Genomic DNA, 23628 nt, shown 5'->3' on the forward strand with positions numbered 1-23628 from the left:
ATATTGAGGTTAAGGGATCACTTGATAATCTGGAGGTAGTAACTTTCAGTGATCATTAATTGATAGTAAACATTCTGGAATGTGATACAGGCATTTTGAGAGTAGACATAATGGGGGCAGACAAAATGAGAACCCAGGTGTAGAAAAGATGGGAATTCGACAGCACTATATCATATGAGTGTAGAAGAAGTAGGAATAAACCCTGAGGACCTCCAGAACTGATAAGTGTGACAATCAGGAAAAAGACCATCAAGAACTACACTTACTCTGTGATCAAATATAATACTGTAGACAAAATTAAAGGGACTAAGGAGGAAAGGACAAAGGACTGCAGCTTTGTAAGACTGATGTCAAACTCTGTCTAATAGGTCAAGAACTTCTGCATCAGTCCACCTTTGGAGTTCATTGATCTATGAATTAAATGTGTGAAGTATGTATGTGAATATTACTTTGGACAGAATAGAAGAAAGTCCTGTACAGCACTTCTTTTGAACAACTGTACTGTACTGATTATCTGGGAGTTTTCTAATCTTGTTAGTCATTCTACTTCCAGATTGGTCAGCTCACTGACATCCTCCCTTAGTCTTCACAACATTGCTTCATACATGTCTGTAATCAAACCCATTATTTTTTTTTTACTTCCTGTGTGTGTTACAGCTTTTCATATCCATCATGGAATAGCTTAAGAGTTTCTGTATCTATTCTATAATTAGTTGTAATGTTTTTATCCATACTGTATACTACTGTGCAGTACTGTACTGTATAAACACTGGCAGGATGCATTGCTGTAGTTAAATATTTTTTATTTTGGACAAGGAACATGTTGCCTTCATTTCTATTTATTGATGAGAGCTGTTCTAAACATGGATACTCTAAAAATTCCTCTTATATTTAGTGGAGGAATTAAATAATGCACCTGTTTACTTTCCAATGTGAAAGCAGTAAATAAAACATTTCAAGTTTTATTTGACTACCTCTAAATGCTGGAAATTTGTAACATGTAGAAAAATGTTTCCTTTGAAAGCCAATTTCTATCCTAACCTTCAACTAGCTTTGCTTGATTCTTGTAGAGCATTCACAACTCTTTTTGGTCTGACCCATATCTTACAATAAAATTGGCAAACAGTGATACTTAACATTTCCTCCAAACCTTGTAATTTAAAAACTTCATCCAATAACATGCGGAGAAATGGTGCCATCTTGGTTTACCCGTCCTGCAACTTTATCTTTTTCTCTCTAGATATTTAATTTGAATGTAGTTTAGCATTCTTGTACATTCCTATTGTCAAGATATATTTAAAATATTTAGGACAGACAGTGTGCTTTTTTTTTTCAAGGGGAATAGCCCACCCGGGCACAGGACATTGACCCACAACGGGGCCTAAGGGGCAAAAAAATAATAGTAAAAAGAAATTAAAATTGAAAAGAAAAAGATTATATTAATATACACCAAGAACATGCCGGAAAACCAGCTTTTTGAAGTGAGACAGATTGTAAGAGTATGGAAACACAGAAGAAGGCAGAGCATTCCACAGTTTGGCTGTGTGAGGAAAGGAGGTATTATGTATTGTACAACATTTATATATATTGTACTACTGTATATATTTATGGCTAGTATCATACCAAGCTTTCTCATGTGGGAGGCACTGAATGGCTCAGTGGCACCAGGACAAGCAGCTCGTAGGTGGAGGGGGAGGGGGGGGGGCACTGGCTTCTGTAAAGTATCAGTAAGGCAACAGGGGTAAATTATATTTAAAGGCTTGTGAAAGAGAATGAATGAATGAATACAATGTAAAAAGAGGAAATGTGCCTGTGTTTATTTCCAAAGAAGTTGAATTTTACTGTACAGTACAGTTGTACCCCGCTTTACGCGGTTTCACTTAACGCGATTTCTCATATACGCGGTGCCTCGCCAGAACCGAACTTTCACTTAACGCGGTTCATCTACCCATATACGCGCAGAGTGTCCGGCTTGAGACGCTATTTTTAGATTCACCCCACCCGCCACCCACTCCCGCCTGCCACCTGCCTCATCTCTCCCTCCTCCCTCCCTCCCCTCCGCCTCCATCCCCGTATGCCGACCCGTCTCTTCTACTAACGTAAGTGTTACACCTAACTTTTAGTTTTCCTAACCTAACCTTTATTTTTCCTAACTTAACCTTTATTTTTCCTAACCTAACCTCTTCTATATTACTTGTTTGTTCATACCATCATAAAGTTAAGATAAAATTTTTACTACAACATAGTTGTGTGTCGTCAAAAAATGGAGTTTGGGGGTCGGGCCAGTCTCTATTGGAATTAATCCCACATGTTCTGTTATTCACTTAACGCGGTTTTCACTTAACGCGGTACCCTGTGGGTTCAATTGACCGCGTAAAGCGGGGTACAACTGTACTGTACAGTAATATTCAACTTCTTTGGAAATAAACACAGGCACATTTCCTCTTTTTACATTGTAATTCATTCATTTATTCTCTTTCACAAGTCTTTAAATATAATTTACCCCTGTTGCCTTACTGATACTTTACAGAAGCCAGTGCCCCCCCCCCTCCCCCTCCACCTACGAGCCGCTTGTCCTGGTGCATCCATAGAGGCAATGTGAACAAAGCACACTGAATTCTAAGGTTATTTGGTATGTAGGTTTTTTTATTATATTTGTGTTGCCATTTTTAAAGACCAAAGCATTGTTTGAACTTAATGGCATTCTTCATATTGCAATGTAATTTCTTAAGCTGCATTAAAACTTATACTAATTATTGTGCATCACCCTCTTTTTTTATATCAATTTGCATTTCATCTTCTGATGTTTTCCCGTTTTACATGCACGTGCTGTACTTAACTGCATACAAACTAGCATGGGAAGTGTCCTAGCATGAATCAGAGACTTTCTGCATGATCGCAAGTACTAGTATGTGGCGATTAATGTTACGAAATCGTCATGTGTATCCGTGACAAGCAGGGTACTACAGGGCAGTGTCTTGGACCAATTATTGTTTGTCTGTTTCATAAATCACATCTCAGAAGCTATACACTCTCCATAAAAATGTTTGCAGATGATGCCAAGTGATTCAGGAAAATTAAGAACAAAACAGACTGTGAAGAGCTATAGAAAGATCTCTGTGAGCTTCAAGATGGTCAAAGAAATGTCGGCTAAGATTCAGGTCATATCAATGGTAAGGAGGCATATCACATGTCTGAACAGGATAATGAATCTGCGTTAATAAATACGATGCGAAAAGGACCTGGATGTTGATGTTGACGTTGACAATGAACTGAAGTTCTCGAGCCATTGTGAGAAGAAAGTGAATCAAATAACTAAACTAGTAGGTCTTATAAGAAGGTTGTTTAGATATCTAAACGGTCCATACCAATGTAACGATCTTCAAGAGCGAGTTGCTTCCCCACTTTGAGTAATGTCACCCCGTCTGGTTCCCGAGATATGCTAGATACTGTCAGTTGATTGAAAATGTCCAAAGGAAAGCCACCAGACTGGTGCCTGCACTTCGGCTATCCAGAAAGATTAGAATACCTGCAACTGCCTCACTTATACTACAGTGGGCAAGGGGTGACCTAATTGAGGAGTATAAGCATCTCTGAGGGCACTACTGAGTTGAGTGTCAATACCTGGAGTTGATGGACACCTGCCCCATAAAGGGTCACAGCTCAACATTGAAGAAGCCACAAATCCGGAAAACTGTTCGGGCAAACTTTTTTGGAGTGAGAATTGTAAACTCTTGGTACAACCTGTCAAAGAGTGTTGTGATGGCACCGAGTGTGAGCTCTTTCAAGACCAAACTTGACCAACACTGGAGTGGGTTCAGATACATTCAGGAGCCAGTGCATGCCCAGTACTTGCCAACAATGCATAACAGAGACATGACTGACCGCCCAAGCGGCTAACTAGCCGATCAGTGGCAAAGAGGCTAAAAGTAAAAAGTAAAGTAAGCAATAGTAAAAGTCAAATCTACCCAAACCTATCCAAAGTGACAGAACCAACTTTGATTCAACCTAAACAATACAATGCTTCTGTTATTAATGTGCTGTACATATAAATCATGCAACAATGTCTTCATGATAATATACAGTACTGTACTGTACTTTGAATTATAAGAACAGCATTTTTAATACATATACAATATAATGTGTAAATGAATCAAGGAACAGTTTTTGACATTAATACAGTATACCATACAGAAGAATAACAATACAGTACCTGTATACTGTACAATCAAGCATCACAATAAGACCTATAATGTGTTTAACATACTCCAGGGTTCTGAGAGCATTGTGTTACAGGCAACATTTCATTATCATTTTGTCTTCAAAAATAATCATGACCTAACTCTCCCAAAGATCAATTATCCTACATCACATAAATTTAAATTGGAATATTTATACTGTTCAGGTACATAGGATACTTATCCATGTTGACTTTCTAAGAAATTTCTAAACACATCTTTTAAATGACATATTAATTAACATTAGATAATCACAAGATTGACACTGGGATTACAGGTGGTACTGTGTAAAATATTTTTTTTAAATACATATATACAGGTTCTGTACACGTATACAGTACAGTATAGCCAGTATGTAACTACTGTACAGTACTATATAAATACTTGTACAGTATATTGTACTGTACAGTATATAAAAAAAAAAAATGGTTATCACATTTTAGCAACTAGTAAGAAACTTGGCAATTACTTATGTTCTGTCAACACTATTATCACCATCTTCAACAGAAATGATGATATCACCAGTATGCAGTGAAATATCAGTCTTGCAAATTGTGCCCAACATTCTTGTTCCTTCCTCCACCAGCGTACGGCAGCGACAGTTGCTGCTACTGTACACAATGCTAATGGGTGTTAGACCACTTTTCACTAAACAGATGACTAATTCCCACCAGAGAAGGGGGAAAACAGAAACAGGGAAGGACAAATGCAGAGGCTGTGACCAAGGCCAAGTGTTAATGAGTTCACTGAGCGAGTTGGAATTCCATGTTAGTAGAGTGAATGTTACTGGCAACTCATTAAGGCCTTTTATAAAGTTTATAGCCTTACTTACACCTCCAGCATGATCCAAGACAATTATCACATTAGGGAGACAAGTTTTATCAACCAGTAATTTTAATAAAGGCCCCATCTGGAGTACAGTGGTAATAGTGTTCCTCAAGCGGACTCTAGAAGGAATACCTATGGATGTGTTCTCTATAATCCATATTACACTTTGAGGGTCATACCCATCAAGGAATTCCATCAGCTCTTGTCCTATAAAGCTGTTCGTTAGGATGTCTTTCAGGTCTGGATTCTCCAAAAACAGGTCATGAGCTATTCTTTTTACTGAAGTATAGGACCAAGGGGCATGCACCAAGGATATGTCAATAATTTCTTTTGCAATTTCCCTCGTTATTTCCTTTTCGAAAGACAGTAAACCTGCTATGAACTCTATTACTTGAATTAATCTCTGCAGCTTTTTATCTTCACTATCATGACCATGAAATCCTAAAATATCCTTCAATGATTTATCATTCATTATCATATCATCAACAATAGACTCAGCTGCAAAAAATTCCTGTTGACAGTTGTGAGTAAATGTCCAGACCTCAGAGTAGTCTGTTAAGCTAGTTTGGGTCTCACAATTCAAAAGTGAAGAAATTGCCTTTGCACCATCAACATTAAGTTTTTGTCCTTTCCTCTTGAGTTTAATTACATCTCTGTTACTAAGATGGTGCTGATTATTTTTTAGATTAATCCATGCTATTTCTTCCAGGGCTAACATCCACTCGCGAATCTTATCTTGAGATGTGTTCAGTTGAGAAGCAAGCCTCTTCAGCATAAAATCTGTGAGTTTTCGGTAGAGCTGTGAAATTGTCTGTGCCTCCATTGCACTAACAGAGTCGTCTATAAACAGCAGAGCCATGAGTGCCAGTGTCAGAGGCAGTTTTACAAATGCTTCAAACTGTTCTTTCAGCTCATTAAGATAAACGAAGAATTGGTTGCACAGCTCCCTCTGCTGTTTACTAGTTCCTGGCATAACAGTGAAAAGCTTTTGAACAAACTGGTCACGTTTCTCTTTTTTAAATCCTTTAACATTGAACACCATGCAATGTGAAGTAGTTTCATGGATTTTAGATTGTAGTTTTGGCACCCACTGTGGTCTTGAAGTTATGATCATTCTACATACTGGAAAGGATTTAAGGATATCTGCCACAAGGTCCTTGGCTTCGCTGCGAGCTTCATCATATCCATCCACTAAGAATAGCACTCTTGGTTCTTGCAGCAGAGGAATGATATCATCCTTATTAATATACTTAAATGTATTTGGCAAGTTATTTTTCAAGTATGTTGATATAGAAGATGTGTTTACATATCTACACTGTATGTAAATGAGTAAATCAATACCTTTCAGATTGTTATGTTTTTGACCGGCACACCAGAGATGAACAAGATATTTACACAGGGATGTTTTTCCTACCCCTGCAACACCCTTAACAATTATAATCCTGGATCCTATACCTTCATTCTCTTGAGGTAACACAGAAAGCAATGCATCTCCACAGGAATTTGCATTATTAGTTTTATCATGCATATCATTTGTAATTTCTAAATCTGTAAACAGCTTGTCTATAGTTAGATATTTATGTTCATTGACGTAACACCAAGTAATAGGAGAAATGTTTTTAAAGTGAGGCTGTTCATATTGTTTGTGCAGTTCTTTATCAGCAGCTTGTACAATCTGACTTTCCAACTCTTCTTTAAGTTCCTTCATCTTCTTGTAATAATTGTTTATGTCTGGTAGATCTTGTGGCGGGTTTGAAAGTGGTTGTAATTCATCTTTCATTTCTTGAATTTTATCCTGCAAATTTCTATTCGATTTTATACCGGTTTTAATCAAGATATTTTCTAACAGACTTATTAGATTCTCAATTTTTTTTCTCAGCTCTTCATTTGTTAGGGATGTAATGTCATGAGCCAGCTCATTCCTCATTTTTTTGACAGAGGCAAGATAGTATTCAAGATTGTCCCCCTGAGTGGTCCAAATAGGGTCATTTGGTGGTGCCAAGTCACATGCAAACCTTACAAGTTTGTACAGTAAGGTAATGTCTGTTCGACTAAGATCTCCCTGTAACTGGCTTAGCTCAACAACAGTGAAATGTTTCTTTTTAATCTTATGCTCAACCTTATTGATATCACCATTAAGAGCCTCATAAACTATAATCATGGTATTTGCTGCTGAACTTCCAGTACATAGTGCTTTAAACAAGTGTAAAATATTAACATCCTCTGATGTTAGTGTTCTAACAGGTGCCTTCTCACTAGGTAACTGAGGTGAAGACAGTCGATTTTTCTTGGGAGGAGATTCAATCAGTGGGGTTGTATCAGAGGAAGTTCCAGGCTGCAGGTTTGTGTGAGAGAAGGAATGTTGATCATTTTGGTTTTCTTGAGCAATGGGAGACAAAAAGGCATCATCCATATCACTTGGCTCATCTGGCATCTCTCTCAGTAAGTCATATTTTGTTTTGTTTATTTTTATCCCAAGCAAGTACAAAATCTTTTCCACATTTCTATACAATTGGTGAGAATGGTTCTGAGATGACTGACCATCTAACATTCCTACATTATCATTTTCTTGCTTAATACAGTGAAGGTAGAACTCTATAGTATCTGGGGATGTGGCCCACTCACTATGGTTCAAGAGACCACACACACGAGGAAGGAGTTTGTGTAATAGGCAAATGGATAATTTCTCTGGTTGGATACTGGAATCTTCTAATAATACTTTTTCCTCAGGAGTAAAGAATACCATTGGCCTACGTATTTTACTATTTTTCCTGATGTAGTCACAAACATTTTTTCCATTAAGGTCACTGAGTTGTTTATATACCAATACAAACACTCTATGGACTAAATGCTGGGTTAATATGTTGTACATATAAGAAATATCCGTGGAGCAGGATACTATTATACTGTGGCCTATTGTACTTTCAGTATGTTGTTTCAGTACCTCACTTTTAATGTTATCAAGGTTTACCTCTTTCCTCTCCATAACTATGTCAAGAATCTGTCCTAGATATTCTTGTAAATTGTCAAGTCGCTGATTGATATTTTGTTCTGTGCAGGCAGCAGCTTCTTTCAGTGCCCTTGTCTCTGAGTAAGCAAAGTAAATGAGAAACTCTAGAGCGCCAGATTTGTTACTCCAAATGGGGTTTTCCCGTGGAGCCAAGCCACACACATACCGTAATAACTTATACAAAAGTTTTATGTCCATTTTTTCTGGGGTTACCCCTGACATTATCAACTCTTTATCGTTGGTGTTAAATACACTTATGATATATCTTGCAGCATTTTCTTGGAAACAGAAGTCCTCGATGCTTCTGCCATTCAACAAAGACAGGTGTTCGTAAGACACCGAAAAGGTCTTCTTTACTAAGTTGCAGACAAATTTGCATCGTTCTAGTGTTTGTGGTGATGGACCTGCTGCAGGTAAAAGAAACATGTTTGCTTTTCTCTTACAATGCTTTTGGGATGGACGTGAAGAGATCACACTGTATTTGCTGGGATGAGGCTTGAAAGGTCTATGGGATGCTAGGAGTGGGTGAGTGGTTGAGTATGATGAAGGACGGGGTCAACAGTTAGTACCACCTCATCCGGAGTCAAACAACATGAGCATTTCTGTGGAAAGAGTACAATATTACTAAAAGTGTACATTTAATTTAATCTTAGTCCTATGATAAACATGTTTAAACCAACACAATGAGGTAAATAAACTGTAATTTATTAATCCTGAGGATATCTAGAATGTCCAAAGAGGTATAGAAAGAACTGAGAAGTTCAACACTGGCACTACTGTTGCAACTAACAAAGATCCAACAGAAACACCTGAATATTATTCCCTCAGAAAAAGCCACAAAGAAAGTTTGAGTGTAAAAAATCCACTTTGTTATCATACAATAAAAAAGAAAGTATTACATAATATAATACAGTATACCATACAGTATACAGGTACAATATACAGTACAGGTATGTAACAAATATATCATTACTGTACAGTAGTGTAATATATAGCTGTAATGTACTGCATATACCGGTATACCCTACAAGTATGTAACAAAGATCTGGACTGTATCAATAAGTTCTGCTCCCTGGTAAAATTATCATTGCTGAAGGTGGGTGCTGAAGCCTGCTCAGTTGCAAGAACTAAAAGTGACTGGAGGAAGTTTAGGGAGTTCCTGCCTTTATCGATGGCAGCAATAAAAGGAAAGATTTATAGAAATATCATGCAAAGCATGAAGTATGACAGTGAAATATTGGCAGTTAAAGAGGATGAGCATATGCAAGCTTGAGTGAGCTGAAATGAGAATGGTGAGGTTGATGTGCAACATGACACTGAAAGACAGGAAACCCTGTTCAGAGGTAAGAGGGTGGCTGGGTATTGAGAGTACAGTACTGTAATGGCAAATTTTTACATAAATGTACACTGTATGCTGAAATGACTTGGCATATGGAGATAATAGATGAGACCAACAGGGTCAAGAGGTGCATAACTCTAAATTTGAAAGGAAGGAGTCAAAGGCAGGCCAAGAATGATTGGGTAGAGAGATTAAGTAAAAATGACATTATAAGAATGAACCTCACAAGTAAGACTGCAAGAGACCATACAACATGGAGAGCTGGTATCATGAAACTGCAGTTAACCCACCCAAGCATGGAAAAAGGCCATTAAACAATGATAATGATGAGTACTGAAATCACTTTAATTTTACTGATGAAATCATATTATTTGCAGAAAATTTGACAGAATTACAAACACAAATACTACAGTATAAGTGAATAAAACATAGGAAAGCAGAGACGTAACCGATCGCCCAAGCGGCTAACGAGCCGATCAATGGTAAAGAGGATAAAAGTAAACTAATGTTCAACAGGTTTGCAAAGTCTTGTTCAACTGAAGGCAAAAATTTATTCCTTGAAGAAGTTAGGAATAATGAATACTGTATGTACAATACAGTATACATATTCAGGGTAGCTGGTGTTACATATAAATAGCAGTAAAACAAAATCAAAGGAAGAGTCGGGATGATTGGGAGAACAAATCAACCAACCACCTGAATGGCTGGTAAGCTGATGAGTGGTGAAATGATAAATAACAAGAATAAAAAGTGCTGTACTGTACTTCATTAAAAAGCATGGGAGTGTGGGGTACGAGGTATTGGTTCACACTCAGGATGGGATGGAGAAAGGAAACTCACAATGTGCTCTCTGTATACATATTGTATTGGATGTACAATGCAGCTTAATGCTGGGAAGGCAGCATGGTTACAAGAGTTGAGTAGAGAGAGCTGGTTGGTGAGGGTGCTCAGAGGAGGACCAGCTTGTGGGTCGCCATGGTCGCCGGCTGGAGCGGGAGCCGCCAGGCAGGAGCGGAGGAGGAGGTGTTGCTTGCTGGTGGCTGTAGGTAGAAAGAGATAGGTCACCACAAGGTGAGGTCTTATATAGCGGGGGTAGGCATGGCTTAATAGTTGATCTCAGTCATGTAAGGCGGCGCTGGTTGCTGGCCTAGACCACGAGGCATACACTGGGAAATTCTAGGGGTCGGCTAGTCAGCGACAAACAGCGTTTGTAGGGGAGGAATCCACTACAATCAATACTCCCCCTTCCCTCCAGGCGGTGTAGGAGACTTGTTGTCTGCAGGGTTGCATCCCACATATGAGGCAGAACGGGAGGTGCAGGAGACATGTTGTCGGCTGGGTTGTATGCTACACGTGAGACATAACGGCGAGGGCGTGGATGAGCTGGCCGATAGGGGAGACAACTTTGTCTAGATACACGAGATCTGTGGGAGAAGAGAGGGAGAAGGAGGGTTGTGGAGGCAATGAATGTTGTGCTTCTCTCGTGGCAGGTACAGAGTCCTCAGATGTGCCTGCTGGGGTGAGTGGCTCTGGGTCAGGAGCAGGGGCTGCATCAGGAAGAGGGTCCATTACAGCAGCAGGGTGCATGACAGCAGCAGGGTCCATGACAGCAGCAGGGTGCAGGACAGCAGCAGGGAGTACCTGAGGGAGAGAAAAAAAAAAGGGTGTGTGTGGGGCTGCCTCAGGCGCATGGGCCGCGTCGGGAGCAGGGGCTGCCAGGCAGGACTGGAGGAGGGTCCAAGTCAGGAGGAGAGTCCAGGACAGTGGCAGGGGGTACTGCTGGGCCGGGGACGGCGTCTGAGGCAGGACGGGTGTGCTGGGGTCGGTAACGTGGTGATTGGGGCAGGAAGAGAAGCTGGTGTCTGCTTAGAGTAGCAGAGCTGCTCTAGGGTGTCTTACCTGCGGTGTCTTGACAGTAGCTGCAGAGCCGATGAGAGCTTCCTCTGTATGGATAAGCCAGTCTTCCATGTTGCTTGAAGACTGGGAGAGTGATTGGTTTCTCCTCCATCCTGTGTGAGTGCAAATCTCCGGGGTTCACCATTTGTGGGGTACGAGGTATTTCTCCTCCATCCTGTGTGAGTGCGAATCTCCGGGGGTCACCATTTGTGGGGTACGAGGTATTGGTTCACACTCAGGATGGGATGGAGAAAGGAAACTCACAATGTGCTATCTGTATACATATTGTATTGGATGTACAATGCAGCTTGGTGCTGGGAAGGCAGCATGGTTACAAGCGTTGAGTAGAGAGAGCTGGTTGGTGAGGGTGCTCAGAGGAGGACCAGCTTGTGGGTCGCCATGGTCGCCGGCTGGAGCGGGAGCCGCCAGGCAGGAGCGGAGGAGGAGGTGTTGCTTGCTGGTGGCTGTAGGTAGAAAGAGATAGGTCACCACAAGGTGAGGTCTTATATAGCGGAGGTAGGATTGGCTTAATAGTTGATCTCAGTCATATAAGGCGGTGTTGGTTGCTGTCCTAGACCACGAGACATACACTGGGGAATTCGCGGGGTCGGCTAGTCAGCGACAAACCGCGTTTGTAGGGGAGGAATCCACTACAGGAGATGTGACGATCAAACAAAAATGATACAAAATTGGATCACCGACAGATCAGACGCTCCAACTTATTTCACTTAAATATTACTCACCTTCATGCTAAACCAATCTAACCATCCCAGGTGACAAAGCTGTGTTATCTAATTTTCAAGTGATCCCCCCAAAAATTAAGTGCAGTACACAATGATGGAGGGAAAGATAGTATGTTAGGCATTGCATGTTGAGACAAAGAGAAAGGAAATTACAATACTGTACATGATTTCCCACAACAAAATATGGGAAATTACTGGAAAGTCAAAGGAACTGAAGTGGCAGTGGACACATCATATTACACAAAGGAAGAAATACCTTGTGAGAAGTATATGCCCAGCACTTGCCAACAAGCCAATTGGCGGTTGTAAAGGCCTGGCCTTTGGGATATAAATCCCTTGCCAACCTAATCAGGATCTTATAAAAAGGAAAGTCAAGAACCATGGGTTTCCAAGGGGTAACAAACAATCATTAGAGATAGACATCTCTTTACTACAAAAATAATCACAATAATTTAACTCTGACACTACTCGCACAAATATTAAATAAACAGCACTGGAGTTAAACAATTATTTAAAAGAAAATAATCAATACATCAAAGTACAGATATTTCCTACGGCTGCAGATGAATCTTCCTTCTAATCAGCACGGTGCAATGTTCTGGTCCCGTGGTGATTTGCACTCAGCAGGAAGGTCCAGGGCAGCTTCCTCACTTGGCGCCGGTGTTGGTGGACGATGTCTTACCACACAGGAGAGAGGCCAAGGCATAGATGGTGGATAGGGCGTGGAGGAAGTGGCAATCACGTAGCAGCCGCAGCAGTAACTGGAGTAGGTGACAGGAGTTGACAACCAAATAGTGAAGGTCTGGGAAATCAGCCCACGAGCCCCAGGAACCTCAGATGAATACACAACCAGAGTTGGAATCGAAAAGTGGGGTGAAGTAACAGCTGTGGTGAAGGCTGGATCATGTCTGGTGTGCGATGAGGTAGCAGCGACCTTCTCACCTCTGTCTGCCCCCCTAATGGGGCCGCAAACAAGCGGCAGACAACCATCCCGCTCGTTACAGCCCTTACAGCGGTGATTGGTGGTGAAGGGGATAAAGTAAAGTTTAAGTAATAAGAAAACATTGACCAAGATGGTAGAGAATGGAGAAATATTGTGCACCACATATAAAAGGAAAATTAATTTATGCACTGTACATGAAAATCTTACCACAAATGGTAGTCTATTACATCACATAACAACACATGAAAATGCCACACCATAATACCATAAAACCCATGACAGATGAGACAGACAGAAGTTCATAAAGTAAAATCATCACTCATGACACTACTTTGCTGTCACTCGGAATCGAGTATAACGATCATCCAGCTATGATACAATGATATGAGTTAAGGATGTCATCTAGGTTGGTGAAATTTAAGGTGACTAAAGAGGCCAATACGGGACCGACAGAGTCGTTCACAGATGTTGCACATGTGGATGGCTCTATCTAGTGCGGGAGGGGCGGCGGCAGTGTCTTTCCGGCGTTGGTGCTTGTCTGCCTCAGTTTGCAGTCAGGCTAATTCGAAAGTATTGACACCTTCTCGTGTGGTGATCCTCCAAGCGTTACGGCGTGGAGTAATCGTCTCCCAGGTGAGGAGGTTGATTTGGCACTTTTCAGATTTAAGGCTATCCTTATACCTTTTCAGATGCCCGCCAGCATTAAGTTTACTATTCATTAGATGACTGTAAAGTAGCTGCTTTGGCAGTCTACTGTCATCCATGCGGGTAACATGGCCAGTCCAACGTAGTTGTTCATGGATAATGAGAGCTCATTCATGACAAAACCCTGCAACACATTACAATGCCCCATAATGCATTACATTGCTACACAGCACATTAAAATACACATTACAACCAGGGCTGGACATGGAGTGATGACGAATTTCGGAAAAAAGTTGAAGAGGTGACAGCTCATAGACAGTTACAGTAAGCAGAGTTTACTTGGTATCAAATGTTGCCCAAACTATGTAGTTTTCCCATGGAAGTATCATTTGATAGGTTAAAGTGTAAGTAATTATTAGAAGTCAATAATCAAAACCCATTCTTTTCCAAAAATTTCAAATGTTGCAAAACTTTCTCTGGCAAGAGTGTACCACAGTACAGAGAGTACAGATAATATAACTAGTGAAGAATATTAGAAATATGAAAGTCTTCAACTTGGGGTGACTTTGGACAGCTCAAAAATTACTTGGGAGGCATAATCCAAATATTATTCATGCCTACTGTATTTGTAAGACTGAATGATATAAAACTTGTACAGTAATGGCATTATGCATGGTTCTGATAACGAAACAATGATAGACCTAATCAACAGCTCAGGGAGTAAAAAAAAAACATGCATACGTACTGGGCACCGGTACCCCATTAAATTTGTTTTGCTGTCGCTCCTATGTATAATATTAAAAAAAATGAGCACCCTAATAGAACTGAATAATGTAATTTGTTATTTTCAGGTGATAAATTTCCTTGAAAAGTTTTCCCTTCTCTTGACTCTTCCCCTTATGACCTACAGCATACATACCATGTATAAGCGAGATATTTAACATTTTATTGTGTATGAAAATTTACCTTTCATTTGTTGCCACTAAACGAATCTAGTGAATATTATAGCTGTAATCGGTAATTTTGAAAATTCTAAGACACTATTTTTTAATGGCATTTCTGGTGTTATTTACATATAAGCGAGATATTTAACATTTTATTATGTAAGTTCGAACATGGCTGTACACACTCAGAACATCAAACGATTGTGGAGACCTCCGGTTAGGTTAGGTTTGACTCAAAACTGTTTCCGATGGTTTTTTGTGTGTTTTATCACCTTTTTACCTTGAATTTTATAGCAAATCTCATAAACTATTAATTTGTGCCCGAAATGAAGGCCAAATTCGTTCATAACATCAAAAACCATCAGAAACACACAGTTTCATTTTCGACTTTGTTTAGTGGCAACAAGTAACATTTATTGTCTTTTTTTTTTCCTGTAACTTGTTTTGCCTACATTCTTAATAAGTAATAACCAACCTGTCATCTTATTTTGGTCAGTACAAATAACAAATGGTGTTTAAGAAATTTACCGTATGTAGCATGCCATTAAAACTCATTATAGTGTAAAAACATGTCTAACCTGTGAAAATTTCTCTTAGAAAATGGCATAGAAAGAGCCCTATCGGTAAAACTTTAGCTTCGGTAATCCCTATATTTAAATATCCTGACTAATCTAACCTAATTTAAGGTATTTTTTGTAGATGCACGGAATAGCTAACGTGTTAGCTTCCAAGACTGTCATTAAAAAATAGGACATTGTGCCGCGTCTTGGGAATAACTGTTGTCCAACAGTCTTCAGAAAGCAATAAAATTAGGTGATTCCATCATATGGTGAGAGTCAGTTAAGTTAGGTTAGGTTAGGTTAGGTTTTTGTTTTTCTAGTGTTTTTTGTGTGTATTTTTAAGTCGCTTAACCACTTTTTTTCGGAAAACGTCAAACGAAAAAAAATAGCAAAAAAAACCCGGCTAATTTCTGCCAAAAATGAAGGTCATATTCGGTCTAAACACACACAAATGCACTAGAAAAATATATTTTTTACTCGATAAAAGTGAATGGTGTGACAATGCAAATTTACCGTTATTTGGATACAATACAGAAATAAATACTGTAGTGAAGAAAATATACTGAAAATTATGGAAAGAAAGACAAAAAAGGAAAAAAAGGCAATCAGTCAACAATAAATAAGAATAACACAAAAAATTGGGCCATTTGTAAAGGCAATTTCTCCAGGACTCAGAAGCCCCCACTACTGTCTCGCGGCTAGGTGTTCGCATATTCATACACGAAATACGACGAATTTCGGGTTTGTTTGTCTGAATTTTTGCACCTACAGAAATGTAATCAACTTGTTCACCCTTATTTAAAGTATCGGGATGCCTCTGGCTGACAGTATTGTGCAGCCTCTTCAAGTGTACACACACTAGCTTGGGGTTGCCATATCTGAACATTAAAAAAACAGGACGCTCCAGAAGACATCCTCCCCTCCCCCCCCACCCCCAACACACTTTGGCGCTATGTAACCTTGAAGCAGCCGTGACAATTAATTTTGCATATTTGCAAAACATTAATAAAAAAATAAAAAAATAAATAAATATATAAATATACAGGTATAAATATAATATATATATATATATATATATATATATATATATATATATATATATATATATATATATATATATATATATATATATATATATATATATATATATATATATATATATATATATATATATATATATATATATATATATATATATATATATATATATATATATATATATATATATATATATATATATAATCAACGACCTCACCAGCCAGGACTCGAACCCTGGACCTTGTAGTGGAATTCTCCCCTACAAACGCTGTTTGTCGCTGCCTAGCCGACCCCACCAATTCCCCAGTGTATGCCTCGTGGTCTAGGTCAACCAGCGCCGCCATACACCACGGAGCGGGGGTCAACTGCTAAGCCACGCCTACCCCCGCTATTTAAGACCTGACCTCGTGGTGATCTGTCTCTCTTTCTACCTACACCAACCAGCCAGCAACATCTCCGCCTGCCTGGCGGTCCTCGCTCCTCCGCCTGCCTGGCGGCCTTCGCTCCTCCTCCGCCTGCCTGGCGGTACTCTCTCCCGCTGGCGAGCATGGCGACCCACAAGCTGTCCTTCTCTGAGCGTCCTCACCAACCAGCTCTCTCTACATCACGCTTGTAACCATGCTGCCTTCCCAGCACCAAGCTGCATTGTACATCCAATACAACATGTATATAGAGAGCACATTGTGAGTTTCCTTTCTCCATCCCATCCTGAGTGTGAACCAAACAATCTCATACCCCACAAATGGTGACTCCCGGAGATTCGCACTCACACAGGATGGAGGAGAAACTGATCACGCTCCCAGTCTTCAAGCAACATGGAAGACTGGCTTATCCACACAGAAGCAGCTCTCATCGACTCTACAACTACTGTCTCTACACCACAGGTTAGACACCCTAGAGCAGCACTGTTTCTCCTAGCAGACACCAGCTCCTTTTCCTGCCCCCAAGCACCACGTCCTACCGACCCCAGCACACCCGTCCTGCCTCAGACGCCGACCCCGGCCCAGCAGTAACCCCTGCCGCCCCTGATGCGGCCTCTGTTCCTGAGTGCGGACCCACACACCCCTCTTTTCTCCCTCAGGTACTCCCTGCTAATGTCCTGCACCCTGCTGCTGTCGTGGACCCAGCTGCTGTCACGAGCCCTCATCCGCTTCTGCTGACGCAGCCCCTGCTCCTGACCCAGGCCCACACACCCCAGCAGGCGCATCTGACGACTCTGTACCTGCCGTGAGGGAAGCACAACATTCATCGCCTCCACACACCCTTATTCTCCCTCTCTACTCCCACAGATATTGTGTATCTAGACAGTTGTCCCCAGCGACCGGCTCATCCACGCCATCGCCGTTGTCTCACATGAGGCACGCACCGCCCGTTCTGCCTCACATGTGCTATGCAACCCTGCAGACAACAAGTCTCCTACACAGCCTGGAGGGAAGGGGGAGTATTGTAGTGGAATTCTCCCCTACAAACGCTGTTTGTCGCTGCCTAGCCGACCCCACCAATTCCCCAGTGTATGCCTCGTGGTCTAGGTCAACCAGCGCCGCCATACACCACGGAGCGGGGGTCAACTGCTAAGCCACGCCTACCCCCGCTATTTAAGACCTGACCTCGTGGTGATCTGTCTCTCTTTCTACCTACACCAACCAGCCAGCAACACCTCCGCCTGCCTGGCGGTCCTCGCTCCTCCGCCTGCCTGGCGGTCCTCTCTCCCGCTGGCGAGCATGGCGACCCACAAGCTGTCCTTCTCTGAGCGTCCTCACCAACCAGCTCTCTCTACATCACGCTTGTAACCATGCTGCATTCCCAGCACCAAGCTGCATTGTACATCCAATACAACATGTATATAGAGAGCACATTGTGAGTTTCCTTTCTCCATCCCATCCTGAGTGTGAACCAAACATCTTGAACCCCACAACCTAATGCATGATGTTCAAAGTCCGCGTGTTATATGGACTAAAAATGAAGTATACATGGTACCTCGCGTTTCATACCAGCTGGATTCGGTAAAATGCTACTGACATCCACATAAGCAGCACGGGCAGTTCCCAATGAGAGGTTCACGGCGCCATCAGCTCGATGAACAGGCTTTGTGTGAAATATCACATAGTCTAGAACTGCTTTTAGTGCTCTTGTGGTATGGTCGGTAGTGTTCCCTGGTCCCATGCATTAGGTCCAGGGTTCGAGTCCTGACTGGTGAGGTCTATGATTATATATATATATATATATATATATATATATATATATATATATATGTATGTATGTATGTATACTGTATTGCATTGTGCCTTTAATGTAGGCTAATATACAACATACATGGAATAGAAATCTTAAAAATAAATACCTTTGCTTAAGGCTGAATATCTTCATTTGCTTAGCTGCAGTCTTCTTCCCCCACTGTGTGTGTGTGACTTGATGTGCCCATGCACATCAAGATTATGGTTGAAAATTGCTAAAATGCCTTAAATGCAGGACAAGAAAAACAAATGCTACAGTGTAAAAAAAAGCCATAAGAAAAATGGTATACTTTCAACATTTCATTTATGGCTGTAATAGCACAAAATACAAAAAATAATAATAATAATGCGCGTGGCTTAAGAGCAAGGAAAAGCAGTAGTACATGGCACTACATGCCAGCCCAAAAACTGCTAGCAGCTAAGTTGACAACACCGTACAGCGTACACGTGACTTATCAGCTGACCCCACTCTCTCTCTCTCTCGTCATTACAGTTTCATGTTTTGTTTTGTTTTTCCGTGGAGAAAATAATGGAAGCTAAAATTCCGGACTTTTGAAGAATTTTAAAAATTACTTCCGGATGAAGATTTCGACACCTAAATGGAGGACATGTCCGGGAAAATACGGACGTATGGCAATACTACTAGCTTTAAAACTTTCTGGATCATGTTCCAAGTTTAGAAGCTCCAAAAGTTGTTGGTAGCGAAAGGCAGAGCGGGTAAGATGACAGGAAGGAGCAGGAGGTTAGGAAGGCAATTGTAGTGGGAGAGATAGTGCCGTGGCTTTACACGACTGCGTTTATTTGGTTAGCGCATAGCGCACGTATTTGGTTTTGTCTGCGTTGGGTGTGTGATCCTCGGGTCACCACTGATTGTGTTAGTTCCAAGTTTAGAAACGCCAACAACTTTCCCTGAATACGAATTCGCAACCTTTCGATTTACAACAGGTATCTACTTTACTGCTAGGTGAACAGGGACCAAGGGGGCTAGGAAGAGTGTCCAAACAACTTCCGCCGGCCCGGAAATCGAACCCCAGACATCTTGCTTGCGAGGCACGAGCGGTACCGCTTCTACCACAATGCTGAGTGCCTGTATAGCCGAGGACACGGGGCAGTTAAGCCTAAGACAGCCTCACCACAACTGACTTGAAGACAGGACATGACGAGCTTATCATTCTACCAAAAGCTACGTGGTAAACATCCGGCGTACATCACTTAGAGAAAAAAAAGTGAAAATGCAAATTTGGTCTTTTTCACAATTAACGTTCTTTTGGGATTGAATCACCAAACTTCACTCTGAAGTCCATAGAGGCACATGAAGCAAGCCTATCGTGGCATTGTCAGCTATCCTTAGTCAAGCTGACTGAATATCAATTATTATTATTGCGTGTCCCTGGTGACATTCCGGATTTCTCCACCCTTCCACAGCGCTGTTGTGGTTGTCACTGAAGGAAATGTTCAATCGGCTGCAGTTGACCAGTTTCTGAGGGTTGGGTGCCACTATCCCTCTGTTCATAGATGTTAACTTTGTGAACTTGTTTGGCGATTCTTACTTAATAAAAATCCATCTGTTTGTCTATCTACCAATCTTTCTACCTACCAACCTTAGCCTAGACGTAAATTAGCAAACAGGTGGCAGTCTGTAATAACACATCAACCTAAATTGTAATGCATATGAACTGTAAATGAACTTTTGACATTGAATATGATGAAAATTTACCTTAAATGAAATTAAATCTTCACCACATATGTAACACTACCTTAACCAAACCAAACGCAACGTGACGTATCATTAATTTTGACCTACCCTAACCAAAACACTTACAATACTCTTACTAGCCGGGGATTTACCGCCTCAGACCCACGTGTTACCAACCTGAAGTTTCCTCGTCGTGTTGTGCTGGTACATTACAGTCTTCAGTTCCCGGGTTGCTTTATAAAAGCTTCGGGGAGACTACCGTAGTTATCAGTCACATGCCACAAATCCATATCACAAATATTCGAATACACAATTTTAACCCTGTGTCTAATTTGCGAACTGCAGCCTTGGTGTACCAAACGCTGCCATGCTGGACAACACCCTCCCAACCACCACACCTCCTGGTTGAATGTTACTGATTTGCACTCACACAATCTTAGGGAGAAAGTCGACTTAACCACTTGTGTACGTTGAACCCCCCCCCCCCCTCTGCTGAATAAAATCGTCTGCCGTTAGCCAAATAAAATATTAAAATCGGCGTCCCTGTAGTAAGAGGGTTAAGTTGCATTGCAACGATGGTAGAAATGACCTACTGGTGTATGTTTTACCGATGCAGTAGGAAGTACAGGGTAGATTTCTTCCCATATTGAAGTGGGTACTAAGATTCATATAAACAAAAACAAAAAATTATATTTAGAGAATAAGGTAGAGAAGATATTTTGCCCATATATTTAAGAATGGGGGGATAATTGTAGAAATATTAATAGGCAAAATTGAGGGTAGGCGGTCCAGGTGAAGGCAGAGACTGATGGATGAATAAAATTAAAAGCTGTGATCTCCCAGAGAGCTGAAAACGTTTAAGAGTAGAAGACTGATGTCATGCCAACTATCAGACATGATGATGGCACTTAGGCGTAATAAACGCCTTTAAGAGGACAGGCAAAGTAGTATGTAGTCAGCAGCTATCAAACAGGGAGGTACTACCGCCTGGAAAGATATTGGAAGCATAATGTGTTATCTAATGGTAGACCCTGCTGCCATATGGCATCACAAAAATTGTGACCGAGTCCCAGGTTGCTGATCTGACTTTCTGTCTCATTTACACACAATTACAAGGTCTCGATTGTTTCTCTCACTATTGACAACACAACATGCATACATCGTTTCTCACTATTGATTTTTTTTTATTTATAGTTCTTTATTATTATTATTATTATTATTATTATTATTATTATTATTATTATTATTATTTCATCATTGTTTTTATATTTTTATTTTTATTAACTATTATTATTATTATTATTTATATCCCCCCCCCCCAGGTTCTGATGTGGGTCCTTTGACTTGTGCCCGGGTGGGCTAATCCCGTTAAAAAAATGGAGCGTAAGTTAAAATGAGCACACATTTAAATCATAGTAATAGGATTATTATAAAAACAAAAAAGATGTCAAATGTATAGTTATACAAGTACCTGAACATGTAAATATTTTTTTCTAATTATATTTTACCCTACACGCACAAACATTTTACATTTCATGTTCCATGTTGGGTTAGCCCGACACCCTACCTTTACCAAGAGGGAAGTTTCAAGCCTTCTGTGAAACTTTGGGGTCGGTTGGAAAAGTCTTTGGGCACTACCGGTACTCCAGTGCTGAATTCAGTAAACTGTTACTAAATGCTCGGAAACCACTGCCTAAAAACACGAAAATAAAGAGCGCAGAAGATATTTTACCGTGGCCGGCTAAGTTCCTACTAATGCTAATTTACCGTTAGTGTGCTTCAGTCGAACGAGTGTCCTTACCTGGACTTTTTGCACCTCATTTATATAATTAATCAGGTCCAGCTCTCATAACACACACATGATTAAGTTGATGAAACTCCCTGAGTCACCTTTATAGCCAACTCAGGGTTACACCACCTTGACCATGTGTATCAAACCCAACGCCAGCCACCTAAGAGCAGACCTACAACTTAAAAAAGTGGTCCCTATTAGTTTAAGCTCATTTACAGTAACATTAAGAAATTCTGAAGTAATATTGGACTATTCATTCTACCTCCTGTTTTAACAATGTATACCTGCGCTATGTACGTACATTCTTTGTACTGTATACCTGTACTATGTTATTGTTTGTATGTAGCTTCACTGTCTATGCACTTTGTCTACACTAAGTACATCAACACTACGTGACATCGTTTATCAACACTATGTAGGTACTCTGTTTAGCCACATTGTTCATGTACAGTGTATATACTTTAACGATATAAACTTGTGGTGGTGTACGAGGAGAGAAAGTGTGGGTGTTGAAGCCACGTGAATAATTTCCCGAGGTCCCGAAAGGGGAATTCCCTAACACCAAGCTTGTTACTGGGATTTGGGGGGAATTTTCCTTGTTAATATTCGAGAAGCAAGATATGGTTCATTGTTAACATTTACTGCCGTACTGGCGAAACAAATACCCGTACGATTAGTAAACTTGAGAGACTACCATAAAGTACGTGATGTTTTATTTGTTTATCCCTTACGTCATATTGTAAGTTAGTTTTCATTATTTTATGATATGTTTCATGTTTGCCTACAAGGGCTTGTCAATTTGCATAGTATACTGGGTATACAATATATATTCTCATGACATAAACCGCCATTTCGGCTACGTCTACGTCCCAGTTTTTAAGCCGTCACCAACTTCTTTCATGTCTACAATTATTTTAATTCTACCTAGAGATATATAACGGATACATTACTCAGGAGTGCGCTGTCAAGGTGTAAAATTCAACATGTAAATACTATATTGTGGCGAAGCAGACGAGACGCACAACGGTTAAAAAGCCACGTAATACGTATGCTACACTTTTTTTTTAAATACAGATTTTCCATCAGATATGAACAGGTTCTAATATCATATTGAAAATAAATTAATGTCTTACCTTAATGAATATAGGTAATTCCACACAATCTTAAAAGGAACCCATATAAAGTATAGAGATATTTTCCATCGTACATCCGAGTCACACTACGACAGATTAGCAACTGGCAACTGCTACTCAGACACACCGTGTGGACTGTGGACTGTGGCTGGGGGTGTGTGGCAGTTGGGAGCGAGTTGCGAGACTACTCAACATTACATTAAGCCTAAGGGCTAGAATTTTACCTTCGAAACGTTCTGTCCTCTAAACGCATATCCTTGTGGGTGTGAGCGTGTAGCCGTCGATTATTGTGATTTCAGTGTGTCCGTGTGTGCATGAATATACAGGTTTATACACGGATTGTATGTGTTCGCATGTCTCGTGTATGTGTGTGCGTGTGTATTAGCTTAATGCCTATCATGAATAGAGCGTATCTCGATTAATGTGGACAGTGTATGTGTGCAGTTTGTGTTGTGCTGGCCCAGAATAGGCAAACTGTACTCGAAGCTTTGCCAATAAATTTATTAACTGTAAAAAAAAAAGTTATAGGTCCAGAATAGGCAAACTGTACTCGAAGCTTTGCCAATAAATTTGTTAACTGTAAAAAAAA

At 40.5% G+C, this 23628-nt stretch overlaps 1 protein-coding gene across 2 annotated transcripts; it reads right to left on the minus strand.

Moving 5' to 3' along the window:
- Window positions 1-3837: 3837 nt before the first annotated feature.
- On the minus strand, window positions 3838-23156 carry LOC121855326. Of its 2 annotated transcripts, none has more exons than XM_042350219.1 (2): window positions 23040-23156; window positions 3838-8678 (listed from the first exon to the last, which is right to left on the minus strand). In XM_042350219.1, the coding sequence occupies exon 2, from the start codon at window positions 8500-8502 to the stop codon at window positions 4708-4710; it is 3795 nt and encodes a 1264-aa protein (XP_042206153.1). In that variant the 5' UTR covers window positions 8503-8678; window positions 23040-23156; the 3' UTR covers window positions 3838-4707. The 2 variants fall into 2 exon arrangements, with proteins under 2 accessions (XP_042206153.1, XP_042206154.1); XM_042350220.1 differs by lacking the exon at window positions 23040-23156 and adding an exon at window positions 10256-10297.
- Window positions 23157-23628: the final 472 nt, after the last annotated feature.

Source organism: Homarus americanus, unplaced genomic scaffold (genome assembly GCF_018991925.1).
Source record: "Homarus americanus isolate GMGI-L3 unplaced genomic scaffold, GMGI_Hamer_2.0 scaffold32133, whole genome shotgun sequence".
NCBI classification, from domain to species: domain Eukaryota; kingdom Metazoa; phylum Arthropoda; class Malacostraca; order Decapoda; family Nephropidae; genus Homarus; species Homarus americanus.